This window comes from Lithobates pipiens, unplaced genomic scaffold (genome assembly GCF_037356315.1).
Source record: "Lithobates pipiens isolate NorthernLeopardFrog02 unplaced genomic scaffold, aLitPip1_a1.2 Scaffold_8, whole genome shotgun sequence".
Classification (NCBI taxonomy): domain Eukaryota; kingdom Metazoa; phylum Chordata; class Amphibia; order Anura; family Ranidae; genus Lithobates; species Lithobates pipiens.
The window spans coordinates 113062769-113083461 of NW_027507903.1; the positions used below are offsets into that span (position 1 = coordinate 113062769).

The 20693-nt window shown below is 43.9% G+C and overlaps 1 protein-coding gene across 3 annotated transcripts in view; it reads left to right on the forward strand.

The window, feature by feature from the left end:
* Nucleotides 1-19549, forward strand: part of PEAK1 (pseudopodium enriched atypical kinase 1) — a 135271-nt gene extending 115722 nt beyond the window's left edge. For all 3 annotated transcript variants that reach the window (XM_077470844.1, XM_077470845.1, XM_077470843.1), the window contains 3 exons: nt 8330-8520; nt 12931-13400; nt 17016-19549. In XM_077470844.1, the coding sequence (XP_077326970.1) occupies nt 8330-8520; nt 12931-13400; nt 17016-18200 (1846 nt within the window). In that variant the 3' untranslated portion in view covers nt 18201-19549. The remainder of the gene's footprint in view (nt 1-8329; nt 8521-12930; nt 13401-17015) is intronic.
* The last annotated feature ends 1144 nt before the right edge of the window (nt 19550-20693 follow it).

Below are 20693 nucleotides of genomic sequence, written 5' to 3' on the forward strand. Positions count from 1 at the left end.
GCTGAGACAACTGGAAAACAGAGTCCTGGGGACCAGAGGGGACCGTGAGTCTTGGAGGAGTGTGAAAGCCTGGAGTGTCAGGAGAAGTGTCCTAGAGGCCAGGAGTGGGCCTTTGCAGCAAGGTGCTGCACCCAAGGCTGAGTGAGCCTTAAGAGCCAGGTGGATTGGCATTTTTCATTTAGTGCATTTTTGCTGGAGAAGAACCCCTGTGGGGGCAACCCATGTGTGTATGAACGTTCATTTTTTTTACTTTCAATAAAAGTGGGCTACCACGCCCTTAAAGAGGAAGTAAACCCTGATGAGTTTACTTCCTCTTTGATTCTCTGCAAAGGTAAAGCATAATGGACTACTATGCATCGCATAGTAGTCCATTATGTGTCACTTACCTGACACAGGAGCCAGCGATATCACCACTGTCCCCTGTAGTCCGCAGCCTCCATCTTCTCGGTGGGTCTCGCTGCTTCGCCGCTGTCATTCGACGAAGCCACGATGACGTCACTCCCGCGCATGCGCACGGGAGCCGCCACTCGTGGCATATCACCGTTGACAGCGGTGCCTGTCTTTCGGCAAATATCTCCAAAACCGTGTAGGTTTAGGAGATATTGATTGGACCTGCAGGTAAGCCTTAATGTAGGCTTACCTGTAGGTCAAAGTTGGGTTTACAAACAACCACTTTAAACTGTTCCTTAAAGTTCCCGCTGGCTGTGAACTCACTGAAAATGCATCTACCACTCAGCTAGACATCCCCCATATTAATATATATATATATATATATATATATATATATATATATATATATATATATATATTAGTAACCCATTCATCTGTTTTAAGCAATAATAAAAAAAAAGTTTTCTTCACATTTTTCTTAGGTTTAGATTGGAGAAAATGTTAACTGCTATCCTGGGGCTCCATTCTTGTCCAGCTGACCATGTTTTACTAAATAAGAAGCAAGGAGATCTCTCCAACAGTGACTCTTAGCCCTTGTACACACGGTCGGAGATTCCGACAACCAAAATCTGAGTTATTCCGACGGATTAATTCTGGACGAGGTCCGGAAGTGATGTTGCATACACACGGTCGGACTGAGTTGTCGGAAAATCTGATTGTACATAACGTGATGACGTTCTTTCGTTACGACGGGACAACGTTCAGGCTAGTAGCCAATAGCTTTGGTCTAGAAATTTGATCTGAGCATGCATGGCACTTTGTCCGTCGGAGTAGGCTACACATGATCGGAGTATATCCGATCGGAGCATTTTGTCGGAAAATATTTCCAGCAAGTTGGAAAAGTTGGTCCGACAGATATTCCGACGGAAACAGTCCGATGCAGACCACACACAGTCGGAATATCCGACAAAAAGCTTCGATAGGAAACATTCCGACGGAATCTCCGACCGTGTGTACAAGGGCTTACAGAAGTTAAAAATGTGTTTCATTATTAGAGATGGGGAATTATTATACAGGATTTATAAAATCCTGACCGGACGTCATATGACGTGATCAGGATTTTGAGCCGCTGGGGGCGCGCATCGCGGCGATCGTCGTTGCAGGGTGTCAGTCTGACACCCCGCAACTACGATCTTGGTAAAGAGTCTCTGACGGAGACTCTTTACCACATGATCAGCCGTGTCCAATCACGGCTGATCACAGTGTAAATAGGAAGAGCCAGTAATCGGCTTTTCCACACTCGCGTCTGTCAGACGCGAGTAGAGGAGAGCCGATCGGCTGCTCCTCTGACAGGGGGGGTCTGTGCTGATCGATTATCAGCACAGCCCCAGCGAGGATGCCCACACTGGACCACCAGGGACGCCACCAGACCACCAGGGATACCCAGCACAAGGTATGCCACCCTAGACCACCAGGGATTCCAGTCAGTGCCCACAATGGATGCCAATCAGTGCCCACAATGGGCATCACTGATTGGCATATATTATTGTTTGGCACTGATTGGCATCCATTAGTACAGTATAAAACAATACAATGCTGCCTATCAGTGCCCATCCGTGCCACATATCAGTGCCCATCCGTGCCGCCCATCTGTGCCTCCTATCCATGCCCATCTGTGCCTCCTATCCATGCCCATCTGTGCCACCTATCCATGCCCATCTGTACCGCCTATCCATGCCAATCCGTGCCAGCTATCAGTGCCAATTTGTGCTACCTATCAGGGCCCATCCGTGTCGCCCATCAGTGCCGCCCATCAGTGCCACCTATAAGTGCCACATATCAGTGTCCATCAATGCCACCTCATCAGTGCCACTTCATTGGTGCCACCTCATCGGTGCCCATCAGTGCCGCCTTATCAGTGTCCATCAGTGTAGCCCCATCAATACCCATCAGTGAGAAAACTTACTTATTTACAAAGTTTTGAAACTGAAACAAAAAAAAACATTTTTTTTTCAAAATTTTCTGTATTTTTTTATTTGTTTAGCAAAAAATTAAAACCGTAGAGGTGATCAAATACCACCAAAAGAAAGCTCTATTTGTGGGGAAAAAATGATAAAAATGTATTTTGGGTACAGTGTAGCATGACCGCGCAATTGTCATTCAAAGTGCGACAGCGCTGAAAGCTCAAAATTGGTTTGGGCAGGAAGGTGTTTAAGTGCCCTGTATTGAAGTGGTTAAAGTAGAAGTAGGCATAACAATTTTTTCCTTTATTTTGAGGTTATGACCTCTGTAAGCTTTGTTTTTGCCATCTTTGTCCCATTGGGAGGATTTCCCTGTCCCATAGCCAAAACAAGAAGTGAGAAGAAATCACTGCTACGGTAATTAGGGGAATCTCTTGCTCCCCTAGGTAACCAGAACTAGTGTACCCATTGGGAGATTTCCCTTCCATTACTTTTCTGGGGACAACCCAAAATTTGGGATTTTCTTTTACTTTCACTTTCAATGATAATGGTAAACGGGACAAATAGAGAGAGTGAATCTCACTAACGAGGGTGGTACAGATGGCAAAGCTAAAAAAAAAGTTATACTTTTAAAATTGTAAGTCATTGAACATGATTTGCATACTAGAGGAGTATATAATTATTGTCATAATTTAAAAATTGAATATAAAGTAATTTTGATGTGCTTATCAGAAAGAGAATGGCTTTCTTGGAAGAAAATGTTGTTCCGTCTGTGTCCCTGTTTTTCCCCTATTTCAGCAGAACATGAAGTGCAGTGGTGGTCCGTCCATATGGGGCGCCCTAATCCATGCACCCGGCCCCTAATCTACATGCAGGTCACCAGACACATGGATTTCGATAGTTTTTTTGTTTTTTTGCATTGTTGTGTCGCCAAACCCCCCCCCCCCCCCCAAATGTTGAGGACCAACCGCCACTGAAGTGAGGGTAGCACTCTAATGGAGCAGTAAAAGTCAGACACACATCACAGTTTATAACATGAGGTTGATATAATCCTAAGGCCTGATCCTAGGGGCATTTGGCATTTTTTTTCCTGCCTCTAAACGCCCCTACATTTGTGTCCATACATTGTAGACATTTAGAGACATGAAATAAAACACACAGCCAGTGCCTCCAGGGGCAGCAGAGATTTAGCCAGACAAAAAGGTTTCACATGCCTACACACACTTAATTGCACATAAAGCAGAGTTCCACACAGTTTTTTCAACTAGGTCTTAAAGGAAAGACTACCCCTCCACCCCTCGTTACCCTCCACCCCTCGTATTTTCCTTCCCAACTTTAATGAAGTACATAATGTACTTCTGCCCCAGCCTTGCCAATGCCAGGGCGTTATTTCCTGCTGCTCTCCCACTGCCTTCTGGGACCTGTGTGTGTCCCAGAAGACGACGGAGCCATTCAGAAAGCGCCGTGCATGCGCAGTAGGAAAACAGCGGTGAAGCCTGAAGGCTCCACTGCCGGTTTCCCGTAGTTTGAATGGCAGCGGCTGCACCCGATCGGATGGACGGAACGGCCTCGGGGGAACGACATTGCGGGCTCCCTGGACAGGTAAGTGTTGTTATTAAAAGTCAGCAGCTACAGTGCTTGTAGCTGCTGACTTTTAAAAAAAAAATGTTTGCGGCTGGAATAGCGATTCAAGCGCTAAGTGCGTTTAGAGCTTGAGCTGTAATTCATTTCAATTACCAGAATATGTTTTTATTCTGGCCAAAGAAATGAATGAACACCCAAGTGCTTGACACGCCTAAACGAGTAGCACAAGTTTAGAAGAGTCAAGCCTTTCTTTGCCAAAACTTTTCTGCCAGGAGGAAAGGAGTATAGGGGAGTTAGCAAAATGTCCAGCGTGCATGAAGCCTAAAGTGTATCTATGGTCTGAATGTAAAATATACACTCACCAGCCACTTTATTAGGTATACCTGTTCAATTGCTTGGTAAAACAAATTGCTAATCAGCCAATCACAGGGCAGCAACTCAATGCATTTAGGCATCTAGACATGGTGAAGACAACTTGCTGAAGTTCAAACCAAGCATCAGAATGTGAAAGGAAGGGGATTTAAGTGATTTTGAACGTGGCATGGTTGTTGGTGCCAGATGGGCTGGTCTGGGTATTTTAAAAGCTGCAAATCTACTGGGATTTTCACACACAACCATCTCTAGGGTTTACAGAGAATGGTCCGAAAAAGAGAAAATATCTAGTGAGTGGCAGTTGTGTGGAGGAAAATGCCTTGTTGATGTCAGAGGTCAGAGGAGAATGTGCAGACTGGTACGAGATGATAGAAAGGCAACAGTAACTCAAATAACCAACCAAGGTATGCAGAATACCATCTCTGAACTTACAATGCATCGAACATTGAAGCAGATGAGCTACAGAAGCAGAAGACCGCACCGGGTGACACTCCTGTCAGCTAAGAACAGGACACAGAGGCTACAATTTGCACAGGCTCAATAGGACAATAGAAGATTGGAAAAACGTTGCCTGGTCTGATGAGTCTCAATTTCAGCTACAACATTCAGATGGTAGAGTCAGAATTTGGTGTAAACAGTATGAAAGCATGGATCCATCCTGCCTTGTATCAATGGTTCAGGCTGGTGATGATGGTGTAATGGTGTGGGGGATATTTTCTTGGCACACTTTGGGCCCCTTAGTACCAATTGAGCATCATTTAAATGCCACTGCCCACCTGAGTATTGTTGCTGACCATGTCCATCCCTTTATGACTACAGTGTACCCATCTTCTGATGACTCTTTCCAGCAGGATAATGCACCATGTCACAAAGCTCCAGTCATCTCACCACTGGTTTGTTAATAATGACAATGAGGTCACTGTACTCCAATGGCCTCCACAGTCACCAGATCTCAATCCAATAGAGCACCTTTGGGATGAGGTGGAATGGGAGATCTGCATCATGGATGTGCAGCCAACAAATCTGCAGCAACTGCGTGATGCTGTCATGTCCATATGGACCAAAATCTCTGAGGAATGTTTCCAACACCTTGTTGAATTTATGCCATGAAGAATGAAGACAGTTCTGAAGGCGAAATGGGGTCCAACCCGGTACTAGCAAGGTGTACTTAATAACGTGGCCAGTGAGTGTATATTTCCACATTGTGCTTTCATTATAACCTACAACTATTCATCTGAGCAATTCTTGTAGATTGTAAACTTACTTGGTAAGGCTCTTCTCACATTTACTTCCTTGAATCCGGTGACACATTCACGGTGCCCTGCTGATATACACTGCGGTGTCACAGAATTCCCAGAGCCGGTGTCTTGTTGAAAACTGTCCCCCTTCAGATAGTGTTCGCCCTGTACTGCGCTTGCTCAGTACGGAGGACAAGGAGACGCCGAAGGTCTCCGAAGATGAACGGCACCCTCACACTGAGTCCAGGTTCCTGCCCCACCATCCAAGTGGACATAGAGTTAGAATAAAAAGCTGCCGAGCGTAGCGAGGCCGTGCCCAAAGGGTGGCGAGTGAAGCGTGACGAACGAAGGGAGCCCGCAAGGGGCCCTCTTACAAAGTGCTGTTTAACATCATCTACCGAATGTCCACTTGCATGGTGGGGCTTTAACCTGGCCTCAGGGCACAAGGTACTATTAAGTGCGCAGGCGCCGTTCATCTTCGGAGACTTTCGGCATCTCCTTGTCCTCCGTACTGTGCAAGCGATGCGCCTGCGCAGTACGGGATGGATGCTATCCAATGGGGGGGGGGGGGCATTTCTCGGCAGAACATCGGCCTTCTGAACTAGAGAGGTGCTGAGAGGAGGAGTTTCAGAAGGCGGAGTCAGAATTGAATGTAAACAGAGGAGAGGCTGCAAAGCATGCTGGGAATCCAGGAAGTTGTGGAAAGAGACGGCCAGCAGACAGGTAGCACTCGACATGAAAAAGAAACCTATTTTTGGTATTACTATTACAATGCTGATGTTATAAAATGAAAGTGTGTGCTGTGACCACAGATCTCCCTAATATTAACCACTTCCCACCCGGCCTATAGCAGAATGATGACTAGTCGGTGATTCCGTTATCCTGACTGGATGCCATATGACATCTTTCAGGATAACAAGCCGACGCGTGTTCAATCACAGCTGACCACAGTGTAAGCTGGAAAAGCCGTGTATTGGCTTTTCCTCTATCGCATCTGACAGATGCGAGTAGAGGAGAGCTGATCAGCTGCTCTCCTGACAGGGGGGGGGGTCTGCGCTGATTGATTATCAGCACAGGTCCACCTCCCCCCCCCCCCAGGATGACCACCAGGTATGCCACCCATGACCACCAGGGATGCCACTCAGTTGCCTATTAATTTACGACAATCGGTGCCCTTCAGTAATGCCTGCCAGTGCCTCCTTATCAGTGATGCCCATCAGTGCCATCTATCAGTGTCCATCAGTGCCACCCATGAGTACCTATCAGTGTCGCCTATCAGTGCCCATCGGTGCCACCTATGAGTGCCCATCAATGCCCATCAGTGGCACCTATCAGTGCTGAATATTAGTGCCCATCATCAGTGCCGCCTTATCGGTGCCTGTCAGTGCAGCCTCATCAGTGTCCATCAGTGAAGGAGTAAACTTACCGTACTTATTTACAAAATGTTATAACAGAAACAAAGAAAAAACATTTTTTTTTCCAAAATTTTCAGTCTATTTTTATTTGTTTAGCAAAAAATAAAAACCCCAGAGGTAATCAAATACCACTAAGAAAAGATGGCTCTATTTGTGGGAACATAATGATAAAAATTTAGTTTGTGTACAGTGTAGCATTACCACGCAATTGTCATTTAAAAAGTGACAGTGCTAAAAGCTGAAAATTGGCCTGGGCAGGAAAGGGGGGCGGGGGAAGTGCCTTGTAATGAAGTGGTTAAACGTTAGGTTATTATGTTACAAGAGTTTCATGACCATATAAAAATCTAAGATGACAAGTGACATCACAGCACCATAATAGTGAGATGAATGTGTTTATTCCACGTTGGCACTGTGCTGATCCATGTATGACTGTACACGTGTGAAACTTGTAAGAGCTTTTCTATCACTCAGACATGCAGACATTCCAGAATGGTGGAAGTCTCTGTGTGAAGTATTAGTCACCACAATTCCTATAATGCAGGCAGTTTCCAGTATAGATAACGCTGTCAGTGTGCTGTCACACTTCCTTTTATGATGCAGCTCCTTCCTCTTCCTCTCTGTGCTATTCTGCTTGTTCACTTGCAGTTTCTTCTACTACTGGAAATGTCCATTTTCCTATTGCACCTTAATAGCAATCTATATTTGTCAAAGATTTGACTCCATGGGCAGGTATGTTTCTGCAGTAATCCTTTTTGCCATTATAGGGCTAAAGTAAGGGTTAAAGATAAAATGCAAGAGCTGTTCTGTCCACTACAATAGGACAAGACAGGCAAATGTGCTTCCATTAGTTGCGAAAGCTCAAAGAGAAAACAGCAAGCTATTTGGTTTTATGTATATTGACTACCTGGCTTCTACTGTATGATGACTACTTTTCCTCCTCCTCCTCCTCCTCCTCCTCCCCGGTTGCTTATCAGAGGTGGAGGAAGGGGGGGTGGTATGTGTCTGTGCTGCGCTGTCAGAGGGGTGGGTATCTGGTGACACTCCTTCACAGGTAAACAGGTTAGGTCAGACCTCAGGGCAAATTATAAGTACTTCTCACATGAACTGCATATTCGAAAATGGGTAGTTGTGTCAGCAGCAAGGCATGGTGAGACTCCAACGTTATTTCCGAATGGCCTCCTTTCATTACTTCTGTCTGTGCAGTTTTATAGCTGCATTTGTTTAGCACTGCCATGCTTCCTGCTTACCTTGCTATTGTGTATTGTATGTTATTGGTTCTGCATATAGAAAATGAAGATATTACCAGTAAATAATGACTGAATAATGTGATTTAGAACTAAGCAGCTCTTCTGAATCTGTCTTTTTGCAGCACCCCAGAAGATATGCCTGCACAAGGCTCTCCTTTAGCACCCATGTTGCCCCCTTTGCCTGGTGATCAGACTGTGACGGACACTTCACCCACTCCTCCGGACACTGACGTTCAGACTCGTGAGAAGACAGAAGCTGTTTCTGACAGTTCATCAGACTACAGCCCAGGGGGAGCCACCTACAGCAACTTAGGTGAGAATCACCTGTACATCTTATGTAGTAGCATAGTAATACCCCAAGAATAAGGAAAGTATTTTCTACATATCTGCTCGCTGGTATGTTGTCCATTACTGAGAGATCGTTACAGTGCACCAATCAATTTGTGATATGGCTAATGCCCCATACACACAGTCGGACATTCCGACCACAAAATCCGTCAAAACTTGTCTTGCATACACACAGTCGCACAAAGTTGTCGGAAAATCCGATCGGACTACGTAGAGGCCAGTAGCCAATAGCTTTCGTCTCCAAATGTTTTCTGAGCATGCGTGGCACTTTGTGCATCGGAATTCTCTACACGTGATCGGAAAAAGTCCAATCGGATTTTGTTGTAGGAAAATTTTAGATCCAGCTCTCAAACTTATTCCGTCGGAAATTCCGACAGTAAAAGTCCGATAGAGCCCACACACGATTGGATTTTCCGACAACATAATCCGATCTGATTTTTTCCATCGGAATTTCCGACCGTGTGTATGGGGCATTACAAAAGTCTATCAGAATTATTTTTTTTAGATATGGTTTACATTGAAAGATATTTACACTGTTCACTGTCTGTGGATCATATCCCCTTTAAAACTATTCCGTAGGCATAAAAATGTCTAGATGTCTAAAGTAATGCCCTGTACACATGAGACGATTATCAGCTGAATATCAGTAGAAATCAGCTGACATTTGGCTTGTGTGTATAGCTTCTTGTCCGACAAAAGCTGCTCTCACAACTGGCTTTTGGCTAACAGGCATGCTGTAAAACCAGCAGCCAGTCGCCATCTGATCAGCGCTGGCAGCCAATGGTGTGTCCTGGCAGTGGGGAGGTCTCCCTGTCAAAACACGATACCACAGCGGGCAGATCGCTGCACTAACATCGCATAGTTAGTTCAGCAAGCTCCCTGCTGAGTTGAACAAAAATAAAAAAAATAACGTGTACCAGACATATGATGAAATACACAAAAAATATATAGAATATATATGGTATACCTCTGAGGATGTCATGTGATGTTTTGCAAATTTATGAAATACTCTATTAAAGTTGTGATGCATCATTTTTTTTTTTTTGTGATCTTTGTAATTATTATTTTTTGTGATCTGCTAGGGAATGCAGACAATAAAAACCTAATAAAGGTTTTAACCCTCTACAACTGTACTTAAAGCAGAGCTCCACCCAAAAGAGGAAGCGCCACTTATTTGCCTCCTCTGCCACATTTGACACCTTTCGCGGGGAGGGGGGAGCAGGTACTTGGTTTTGAAAGGTATCTGCTTCCACTTCCGGTTGATCTTGCCGCAGTGAAGTCACCTGGAAGTTCGCCCCATCCTCCTTCCCCTGCCACCGGGCCATTCACAAAGAGCAGTGCACTTTGCGCATGTGCAGTAGGGAACCAGCTGTGAAGCTACAAGGCTTCATTGCTGGTTTCCCTTACAAGAAATGGTGGCGGTAGCGCTCGAGAGCTGATTGAAAAATCGGCTAGGGTGAAGGCACCTCTGGATCGAGGGACTGGTAAGTGTCCTTATATAATAGAATTTGTAGTTGCTGACTTTTACTTTTTTACTGAGCCTGGAGATTCTCTTTAAAATCTTTTATTTATTTTTCTTGAACCCTGTTGGTGAGATTTCCCCCATTTTGCTGTCATTGTGACTACCATCACTAGGGCAGGAATTGAAGAAAATCCTCAATTCCCCACTATCCAAATCAAACAACAAATGATTTGGAGTTCAACTTTAAAGGGTCAAGCCACCCAAAAGTAATATTTTATATATATATTATAGGTTTAGAATGGTGGATGAGCCATCCCTTGGCATCTTATATGTCTCGTATACTTCTACAGTGAATTTCCCTGTCATAATTCTAGCCTGTCCATCTGGAGCTTTATGTGGTCCCACCGCATGTTCTAGCATCTCATTTTGCATTCTCTATAGTATAAAAACTCCAGCAAGGAGAGAAGAAACCCCTCATAATGTTCACAGTAGGTGTGTGAAGACAATGCATCTGAAGCACAGAAATCTCACCAGGAGAGGAAACTGAGTTTAATTCCCCAGCAACTACAAAAAAACAATTATCCATTTAGATTGATCTGATCTCTTAAATACACATTTGTAGCCAAAGCTTTACCTGCTGGTTCAAATTTTAGTTGAAGCATTATAACAACCTACAACAGATAAATCCAAGGAGGAATGTCGGTAATAACAAATGGGCTACACTGGGCCATTGTTTGGAGATCCCTGGGCTACAGTATAAAAAAGACAAACAGCCACTGGGGAACACTCCTCCCTATCAATACCTACAGAAATCTCTTACAACATTGTTCATACACCTAAGTTTAATTAACCTGTTGCCGCCTGCGTAACACATATGTGCATCGGAAAAAGGGTGGACTTTAATGCCTGCACACCACACATATGCGTCACCGGGAAGGCACTCCCAGCACAGAGACCAAGCTGTCAAAGACAGCTGTTGGTCCCTGCTATTGAACGGTAGCCTGCAGTACTGGCTGCTGATCATGTGACCACTGTGACAGCCAACCACAGTGGTCATATAATCGCCAATCCTTCTCGCCCCCTGGAACTCAGGACTTTTAAAAAGGAATGCTGGGGTGGGTGGTAGGGAATGTTTAAAACATTTGCATATTTTATTAAAAGAAGACTGTTTGGTGCAACTCTACCTTGAATGGCAGAGATCATTGTGGGATTTCTGGACATTGGCTGCATCTGATTGCAAGCTTGATCTTGATAGAAGCTAGCCTAAAGTGTTTGTAAACCATAAGAGCTTGATCATATGCATAATGCGCTATGAAGTGCTATCACTGTTTGGATCGCTTTTCAGAGGGAATTTGACAGGTGGGGAGGAAGAGATATGTTGCCTCCTCGCTGCCTGATTTAAGCCTGTAAATGCTGCACAGCTGTGCCGAAATCGCATGCATTGCATGTGGTTTAAAAATGGCTCCATAAACATGCAGTGGTAATGATCGTCGAATGCAACATGCTGTTTGATTTTTGCCACAGCTTTGAAGAACAACATCATGGCTGCAGTGTGTGTCCAGCCATGAGCACCTGGATGTCTAAGTCCAGAGGGCAGTAAACCGTGGTGCTTTTTTTGCTACCTTTTTGGTCTGGTAAATATAACACCAAAGGGTTTAAATTACCTGCTGATCTGGTAGGAATTCAGCGAGGTCCCAACTTCCCAAATTCTGTGAACTACAGAACACATCCCTCCATGTTATGGAGATTATAAGAGAGGAAGGGGTTGTTCTGCAGTCCTAACTCTATTCCTGTCCTAGCTTGACAACGGTGCTTCTCCATAGATACAGCCACAAGTGGCTGGATGTCTTGACCACGTTGTTTCTCTATAGATGCAGTACAGTGAGTTAGGCAGGCCATATATTAATCTTTTTTTTTTCTCTCAGCCAGTAGGTTGAAAGAAAAAAATTACCTGAGTTCCGTTATCCATATATTCAAAGTGAATGGGGGAATCGCTCCAGCTATTGCATTTTGATAGCCGTGAGGCTTACCCGCTATCAGAATACATTGTTGCTGGTAGATATTCGGTAGATCAACTTTTGTACAAAATGTATCCGGTCCCCGCTGAACCAGCCAAGTGTTTATAGAACAGAAAGTGTATTAATAGCGGAATCACCCTTTGTAAAAAAAAAAAGGGTGGAGAACCTGAAAAAAAAAAAATTAAAGTCTGGTCATACACAAATCAGTGTTCAGCTGGTTCAGCAGGGGCCAGCCAAATTTCAGTCAGTGTGTGGCAGCCCCTGGTTCTGTCAAAGATACATGTTAGAAAGCTTTTCTTGATCAATATTTGCAGGCAATCCATTGCAGCCATTGATCACTGCGGGTACAGCTGTCAGAATACAGTTTGCTGGCGGGAGGGGAGGGGGCAATTCCTCCACCTCCCTTATTTGTATGGATGGATGAATCTGTTTAGATTAATGCTGCCACTAAGGACTAGTAAACTGCAATGCATTACATTTACCAATGAATTGGGATTCTTTATTGAAGGTGTAAATGATTAACATTACCAAAATAATGGTAAATTTTGTTGGTAGACATCGGTGCTAGTGTGGGGTTTGTTTCATTCATTAAGCCATTAATTCAGTATTTAATGATTTTTATAAATAGTGTTGTTTTTTTTATTGTTCACACTTTGGATTTAGTAACAGTAACTATTACTATAGACTACATTAGGTATTTAGAGGGAGGGGCAGTAGGTCCCTAGTAGCATATTTTTATATATTATTTAATATGACAATATTCAGGACTAGAATATCACTTGTAGTCTATAGAGTTGTTTATTGTACTAGATTCTTTATAATGAAAAATAATAAACACAGGAATGGTGATACACATTAGTAGATCTTCTTATAGTCTAGTATTTTCTGCTCACAGGTCATTCTAGGGCAAATATGATCCCATACAAGCAGCCTCGGCAGACTCGTGGTGGAAGCCCTCCTGAAGAACCAGAGTCACTTCTTTCTCCTCCTCCTCTTCCAAAGAAGAATCAGACACCGAGACAGTGCACAACGGACAGGACACCTGGGACAGTACTGAACCTGGGCAATCCCACGTATGATACAGAGCGCAGCTGGGAGGTTGGTGGAAATGAGTCAGGAGATTCTATGGAAAAACCCAAGAGTTCAGGGGGAAGGATCGCAGAGCTACAAGCTGAGGCCCTTCGTCGGTTCTTTGCCCGTTGTGAGGACATCTTCATGGCAGGACAAAGAGAACCAGTAAGCTTTGGATTGGAAAGTTGGCCGGATTTCCGACTAGCTGGTAACACACCTTGTTGCCAGGCTGGAGATGCTGTGTATTACCGGGCGTCATATGCTCGGGACCCTGGGAATCTCTTTGCTGTAAAGGTAAGTCAGTTTATGATGGTATTTTAAACAATATCAGATGACACTGTAGTGTGTTACATTCCTGTAAATGGAAGGCAAACACATATTAGTTTGCATTCTCTAAGCTCTCTCTAGCAATGTAATTATTTCTCCAGTGTGAAAAGCATGCTAGTTAGATAATGTGTCACTGCCCAGCGGGCTGGGTACAAAATGACTAGCACTTAAAGGATAAATAATACATGCAAGTTTTGTTTTCTGGTAAAAAAATGTGCATTTACAATTTTTTGTAAAAGCCTGGAAAGCATTGCACCCGCGATCAGCAGAGTGCTGGTGCCATGCAAGTCACCTGCAGACTGTTGGCGTGAGTTGTCTACCTGTACATCGTATGGACAAGCAGTTTCACACTGACAGGAAGAATTGATGAACTACCAGAACACTCACGTGCCATGGTAAGTCATTGAGAACTACAAGTCGAGAGCCACAAAGGCTGTTGGTATTTGTAATTGACATATTAACAGAACTCTCTGACTGAATGATGCGGCTGAGCAAAGCCCCCACAGCCATTTTTTAAATTGTGACAAGCGGGGACCATACATGGCTCAGTTTTGTTTTTATTTTTGTTATGCCAGCCAGCTGAATGACAAAAACTGAACTGATTTCCCCATCCACACATTTGAGGTGGTTTGTGGAGTCCTCCATGTTGGGTCTTTGTATTCTGAGTGAGACTTCCCTGCTGTCAGAATACACTGATCAGCATTGCAGCCCATTGGCTGCATGCACTAATCCAATGCTGTTTTTTCAGCAGTACCGTTAGACAGAAGCCGGTTTAATGACCAGCTTCTGTTGAACAGGGAGGGCTACAGACGGATCAAAATTCAGCCAGTTCCTGTTGAGCTGGCCAAATTCTGATCCATGTATGGCCAGTTTAGGTCCTTATATCACTGACCTGTTTGGATTCCTTGACATGAGTGGTGGCAGGTTGGACAGTACAAAGAAGGCCACTAAAATTAGTCTTCATCAACAGTCCTTTCTAAAATACACAAATCTTTGATCTTTGGCATTACAAATTGGTTCATAAAATGTGCATATGACAATCATTTTATGAAAAGCATAACTCTTTCTTATGGTTTGTAAAACGAGAGGATCCCAAGAAACTCCAAACGTAGTTGAAATGCATGTCAGTTATTTTATCAGGTAAAATGTTTGTAATTTTGCTCAGCCAGTCTTGTGATTCACACACTTCATCGAGGCTTAGTCAGGGGGACAACAATATTTCCTATTTCATTATTGCAGCTTCTTTTATCACCTGCTTTTTCCACAAAAAATGTATACTGTATTTATCGGCGCTGCCTTGGAGGGGACAGGGAGAGGGCGGGACAAGCGTCATCAGATTACATATAGGAGAATCTCCTGTTTACTCAGTGGCCTCTGTAATAAGAAGTCCCATCTCATGGGCTGCCATTGGATGACTGTCTATCATAGGAGGTGGGACTTTGTATTAAAGAGGCTGCCGTGTAAACAGGAGATTCTCCTGTATGTAATCTGTCTAAGCTCGACCCGCCCCCCTCCCTGTCATCTCCAAGGCTGTAGATGGGCATCGATCAGGCTGCACTGATGGCAATGGTGAGGCTGAATTCATGGCAGTGGTGAGGCTGCATTTATGGCAATGGTAAGGCTGCATTCATGGCACATGTGAGGATGCATTCATGGAAATGGTGAGGCTGCATTTATGGCAATGGTGTGTCTGCATTCATTGTCTGCCATAGGGCGACTGTTCTGTCGATCATAGGAGGTGGGACTTTGTATTAAAGAGGCTGCCGTTTAAACAGGAGATTCTCCCGTATGTAATATGCCTACTCTCATCCAGCCCCCCTCCCTGTCCCCTCCGAGGCTGTAGACGGTCATCAATCAGGCTGCACTGATGGCAGTGGTGAGGCTGCATTCATGGCAATGATGTGGCTGCATTCATGGCAATGGTGAGGCTGCATTCAGATGCTGCATTTATGGCAATGGTAAGGCTGCATTCATGGTAATTAATGGTAAGGCTGCATTCATGGCAATGGTAAGGCTGCATTCATGGCAATGGTGAGGCTGCAGAGGAGCAGTGATTAGGCTTCATTGATGGACACTGACCCTTATTTTCTCCACAGTTCTTTATTTAAATGCTGAGGCTGCATTCATGACAATGTTGAGGTTGCATTCATGGCAATGTTGAGGCTGTATTCATGGAAATGGAGAGGCTGCATTCATGGCAATGTTGAGACTGCATTCATGGCAATGTTGAGACTGCATTCATGGCAATGTTGAGACTGCATTCATGGCAATGTTGACGCTGCATTCATGGCAATGTTGAGGCTGCAGATAGGCACTGATTAGACTGCATTGATGGGCACTGACCCTTATTTTGCTTCACAGCTCTTTATTTAAAATTTACGTTTTTTCCTGAAACTTCCCTCTTAAAGAGGAAGTAAACCCTGATGAGTTTACTTCCTCTTTTTTTCCCTGCAAAGGTAAAGCATAATGGACTACTATGCATCGCATAGTAGCCCATTATGTGTCACTTACCTGACACAGGAGCCAGCGAAGTCGCCGCTGTCCCCTGTAGTCCACCGCATCCATCTTGCTGGTGGCGTCTCGCAGCTCCGCTGCTGTCATTCGGCGAAGCCGCGATAACGTCACTCCTGCGCATGCGCACGGGAGTGGCGTCTCGCAGCTCCGCCGCTGTCATTCGGCGAAGCCGCGATGACGTCACTCTCGCGCATGCGCACGGGAGTCGACAAATGCGGCAGCTCCATTCTTGGAACTGCCGCGCTCAGTGCGCCTGCGCGCCGCTGTCTACGGCGCATGCGCCGTAGACAGCGGTGCCCGTTTTCGGGCAAATATCTCCTAAACCATATAGGTTTAGGAGATATTGCTTGGACCTACAGGTAAGCCTTAATCTAGGCTTACCTGTAGGTCAAAGTGGTTTGTAAGTGTTTACAACCACTTTAAAGTGAAGGTGCGTATTATACGTCTGTGCATGTTATAGGCCGATAAATACGGTATATCCAAATAACACGCCCAAGCTCATCTCTTCACCACACATAGTCACAAAAGCAGGAGAATTCTTGTTGGGCAGTATATTAGTGCTAGGACAAACGCACTTTTTTTTAATGGTTCAAAGAACATCAGTCAAAATGGTCATCCCTTACGCATGTTCACTTCATCAAATCTGGCCCTCTTTGAAAAAAAATTGGACACCTCTGATATATACAGTACAGTATGAATTGTTTACTTTGTTGTATTTTAACTTTGTATTGAGCTGTTAAATGAGAGTTCTAAAGTGTGCTACTCCATCTACAAAGTAAATTAAAATCTTCTGTACTATATTCTGATGTTTAATTTCTTTCTGTTATTAAGTTAGGGTTAGGGAAGACATTTTCAAACCTGATCAATAATACAGATATAAAGAACTGATGTTCAAATAAAAAAGCATGAATTTGTATTCATAGCCGCACATTTCTTAACTATAGTTAGCATATCCATAAATGAATCATTAAATAGCATCATTTTCTGGAACCATATTCAGTTACACTGATGTTAAACAGTTTGCTGCCAATGCCTCTCTTTATTTCATGCATTGTTTTTTATTCCCAGATCTGCCGCAGCAAGTCTAAGCAAGCCCAGAGGGAATATTACCATTGCCTGGCAGTACGGCAAGGCCTCACAGAACATTTCAACATCCAGCAGGATTGTGGGCAATTTTTGGCTGAAGTACCAGCTCGCTTGTTGCCTTGGGAGGATCCGAATGTATCAGAAGAAGAGGAGGAGGAGGATGAAGAAAAGGATGGGGAAACTTTAGAATTATCCACAGAAAGAAAGGAGGCCCTAAGCAGGAACCAGAAGTGTTCTTCTTCTTTGTCTAATCAAGGGTCACTGGGTAAAAGGAGAAGTCGGGTGGTGGTGATTACACGAGAACCCCCTAGACAGACACTTGCAGAGTTTGTAAGGGAGGGAGAGTTCCAGCACCGCAGGGATCCAGAGATGTATGAACGACAAGTGTGCTTACTGCTGCTTCAGTTGTGTGGGGCGCTGGAGCATTTAAAAGCGCAGGGAATAACACACTGTGACCTTCGACTAGACAACCTTTTGCTTGCTAGCTGCCGCCCTGGTGACACAAAGTGTAGTTGCTGCCGTAAGTCTGCTACAGAGGAGCAAAACGAGCACCCCAAGGACAAAGGTCCCTCTGAACAGAGAGCTTTTCCATCATGTGCTGGTCGACTGCTCCTCACCAACTTTAGCCAGGCTAAGCTGAAGAGCCAGAGTGTTTGGCGACCACAGGGCTTGGGTGATCCATCACGGATGGCTCCAGAGATTGTGGGAGCAACACAATACAGAAGGAGTGATGAGTTCCAGACTGGAATCCTCATTTATGAGATGTTGCACTTAGCTAACCCCTTCCTAGATGGAGGCTTGAAGGAACGGGAATATGGACCTTGTGATTTGCCAGCTGTGCCACGTCGCTCTCCTTACTCACGTGGTCTAGGACGACTTGCAGGACTTCTTTTGCAGCATAGCCCTTCAGATCGGTTACAGGTGGGACAAGCCAAGGCAGCACTTCGCTGCTTAATTTGGGGGCCTCGGGATGATGTGCTGCAAGGACCAGGATCTCTTCATAATTGGTTAGAGGTGAAGAGGACATTGCTCCTAATAAAACTGGCAGAGCGAGCTCTTGAAAGAGAAGGTGGAGTGACTCTAGAGGACTGGTTGTGCTGTCAGTACCTGGCATTCGGCACAGCCCAGGGACTAGCACAGACTCTACGGCTACTGGAACAAAACTGAGGGCCATTATTGTGTCCAAATCCTCCATGGTCTGTGTGCAATAGCTGGGAATTCCCACAAAGGCTCCGTTTAAGAAGCTTGAACGTCCAGTGTTATAAACCACTTCCTTCCTGCACAGTCAGGCAGATACCTGCACAAGAAAGATAGGAGAAAATACTTTATCAGATTCACTAAATTATGTTTTTACAGTTTTCACTCTAACAATAAGCATACGTAAAATGCAGAATAGTTTATTATGCCAGCACATAATACACTGCTAATCTCCCTTTAGTCATGGAACCAATTAATTGTTAATCCTGTACTCCCATTTTGGAAAGTTTTGGAATCAGTTCTAAGCTGGTATTCTATCAAGGAAGCACAGTAACATACAAAATTCATATTGTTAGAAATGCTTTATGTACCTTTCATTTCTATTCTTTATGTAGAAGGAGCCCAAAAGCTCTGTCTTCAGTAAATAGAAAACGATATTCGCTGCTACTGCTTTTGTTCAATGTACAGCTTGGCAACAGACATAAACGCACAAATGACTTTCATGTAATTTATTTGTAATAATTTGCACTTGAAGAAAGCTGTGATTGCCTACATATTTATTTTGCTTTCTACAGTGCTATTGGCACTGCTTTGTGACTAGTAAACAAAGAGTTGTCACGAATGTATTGTAGTCATGCTAGGCAAACCATTTTTTATTTACCAACTTACAAACACACACACATTCTGCAATAATAAATCACCCATTGCCGGTGATACATGCTTAGTCACAAGGAAAGCACACAGGTCCACTTTCTCACTCACTAACAAGATAGGAATGTACACAGTATAGCTCATGCCTGGACTTACATAAGACTTGCTATGCTAGAAGAACAGCTAAGATCTGCCCGGCTGTGCAGGGAGAGATTACCAGAAATAGTATTAATATGAATTGTTTTAATCTGAATGCTTTTAATACCATAAATCCATATTTATATTTATATACAGCCACACATGCAGTATCTATAATGAACCACACCCATAGTGTTACAATTCATATATGTACGCCTATATACACATGAAGACAGAAGTGTCCTTTGATGCTTCAAATTCCTACTTTAATGGGTAGTGGGTTACTCTTTACTTTTCAGTGCTACAAGGCATTTAGTGTTATCAGGTCCAAAGTGCCTCACTGTGTAAGAGAGAACTCCACTTCTCATTACATCTTTTGCTGTAGGGACTGATGGGAGCAGGAACACTTATCACTTGTAAGTGCCCTATGCTCTCATCACTCCTTTCTTTCATTTTTCTTGTGGTACTTTTCCCCCCTTTAAATGCTGATGTTCCTACTATTACTGTGTTAATAAACCTCTTTTATGGGATTGCTGGTGGTGTTTGTATGCTTAAAAACAGGGGCTTAAAGCTGAAGTTTAATCTGCTTATATATTTTTTTCTTCCCTAGTTCCTCTCTCCCTCCCTTATCAACATGGTAATGATTTTATAAAATAATACCATTCATTTTAGTTATTATTACAGGTACTTCTAAAGCACCATCAATTTATGCAGCACTTTACATATTTATTGTACGTTCACATCAGTCCCTGCCTTCAAGGAGCTTACAATCTAAGGTCCTAATTCCCATTCACGCATACACATACTAGGGCCAATTTAGACAGGAGCCAGTGAACCTTCCAGCATGCCTTTGGAATGTGGGAGGAAACCCACGCAGGCACAGGAGAGCATGCAAACTCAGTGCAGGTAGTGTTGTGGTTGGGATTCGAACCAACAACCGTACTGCTGCTAGACGGTAGTGCTAACCCAGAAAGCAAGGATAACTTGCTCCAAATGTGTGGAAGTGTTGAATTATAAGTCTATTAACTTGCTCCACATTTTCACTGGCAAGTTGTTCTAGTTGTCACTTTTCCAACTTGTAGCAAATTTGCATGACAAGTCTCTTGCAAGAGAAAAGTTGCAGTGGTGAGTCTACAGCAAGAGCCCTGCAAGTCACAGTGACCCCTGTGGTGGGATGACTATTGCACAACATAACATAAACAGAACTTGCAGAATGTTTGCAAATAAGTGTGATCTGGAGTCATGCAATGAAGGCTTGTGAAGCCTGGCAAATCTAGCAATAGCTTAGCAAGTCATTTTCAAACTTGCAGATTAATTGCTTGCTATCTGGAAACTAACCACTTAGCCACTGTGCTGCCTAATTCATTTTCATTACATGCTCAATTTTGACCCAGTGAAATTATTACTTTGTCTCTTTGCTTTTCTATGCAACGCAGGAAGGTCATGGCTAGTGCGAGAGGCTGACAAGGAGTTGTACATAGCTTCCTGAAAACATCACAGCACCCTAACTTAGTACTCCTCTCAAGTGTCCTCAACCCAGATGCAAGCAGTAGCCTTGTTTTTGGAGAAGTTATGCAAGTTTAAGCCCCTGTACACACGGTCGGAGATTCTGCCAACCAAATCCGTTGGATTTTGTCCGTCAGATTTAGTCTGACGGATTGTGTCCGAAACTGT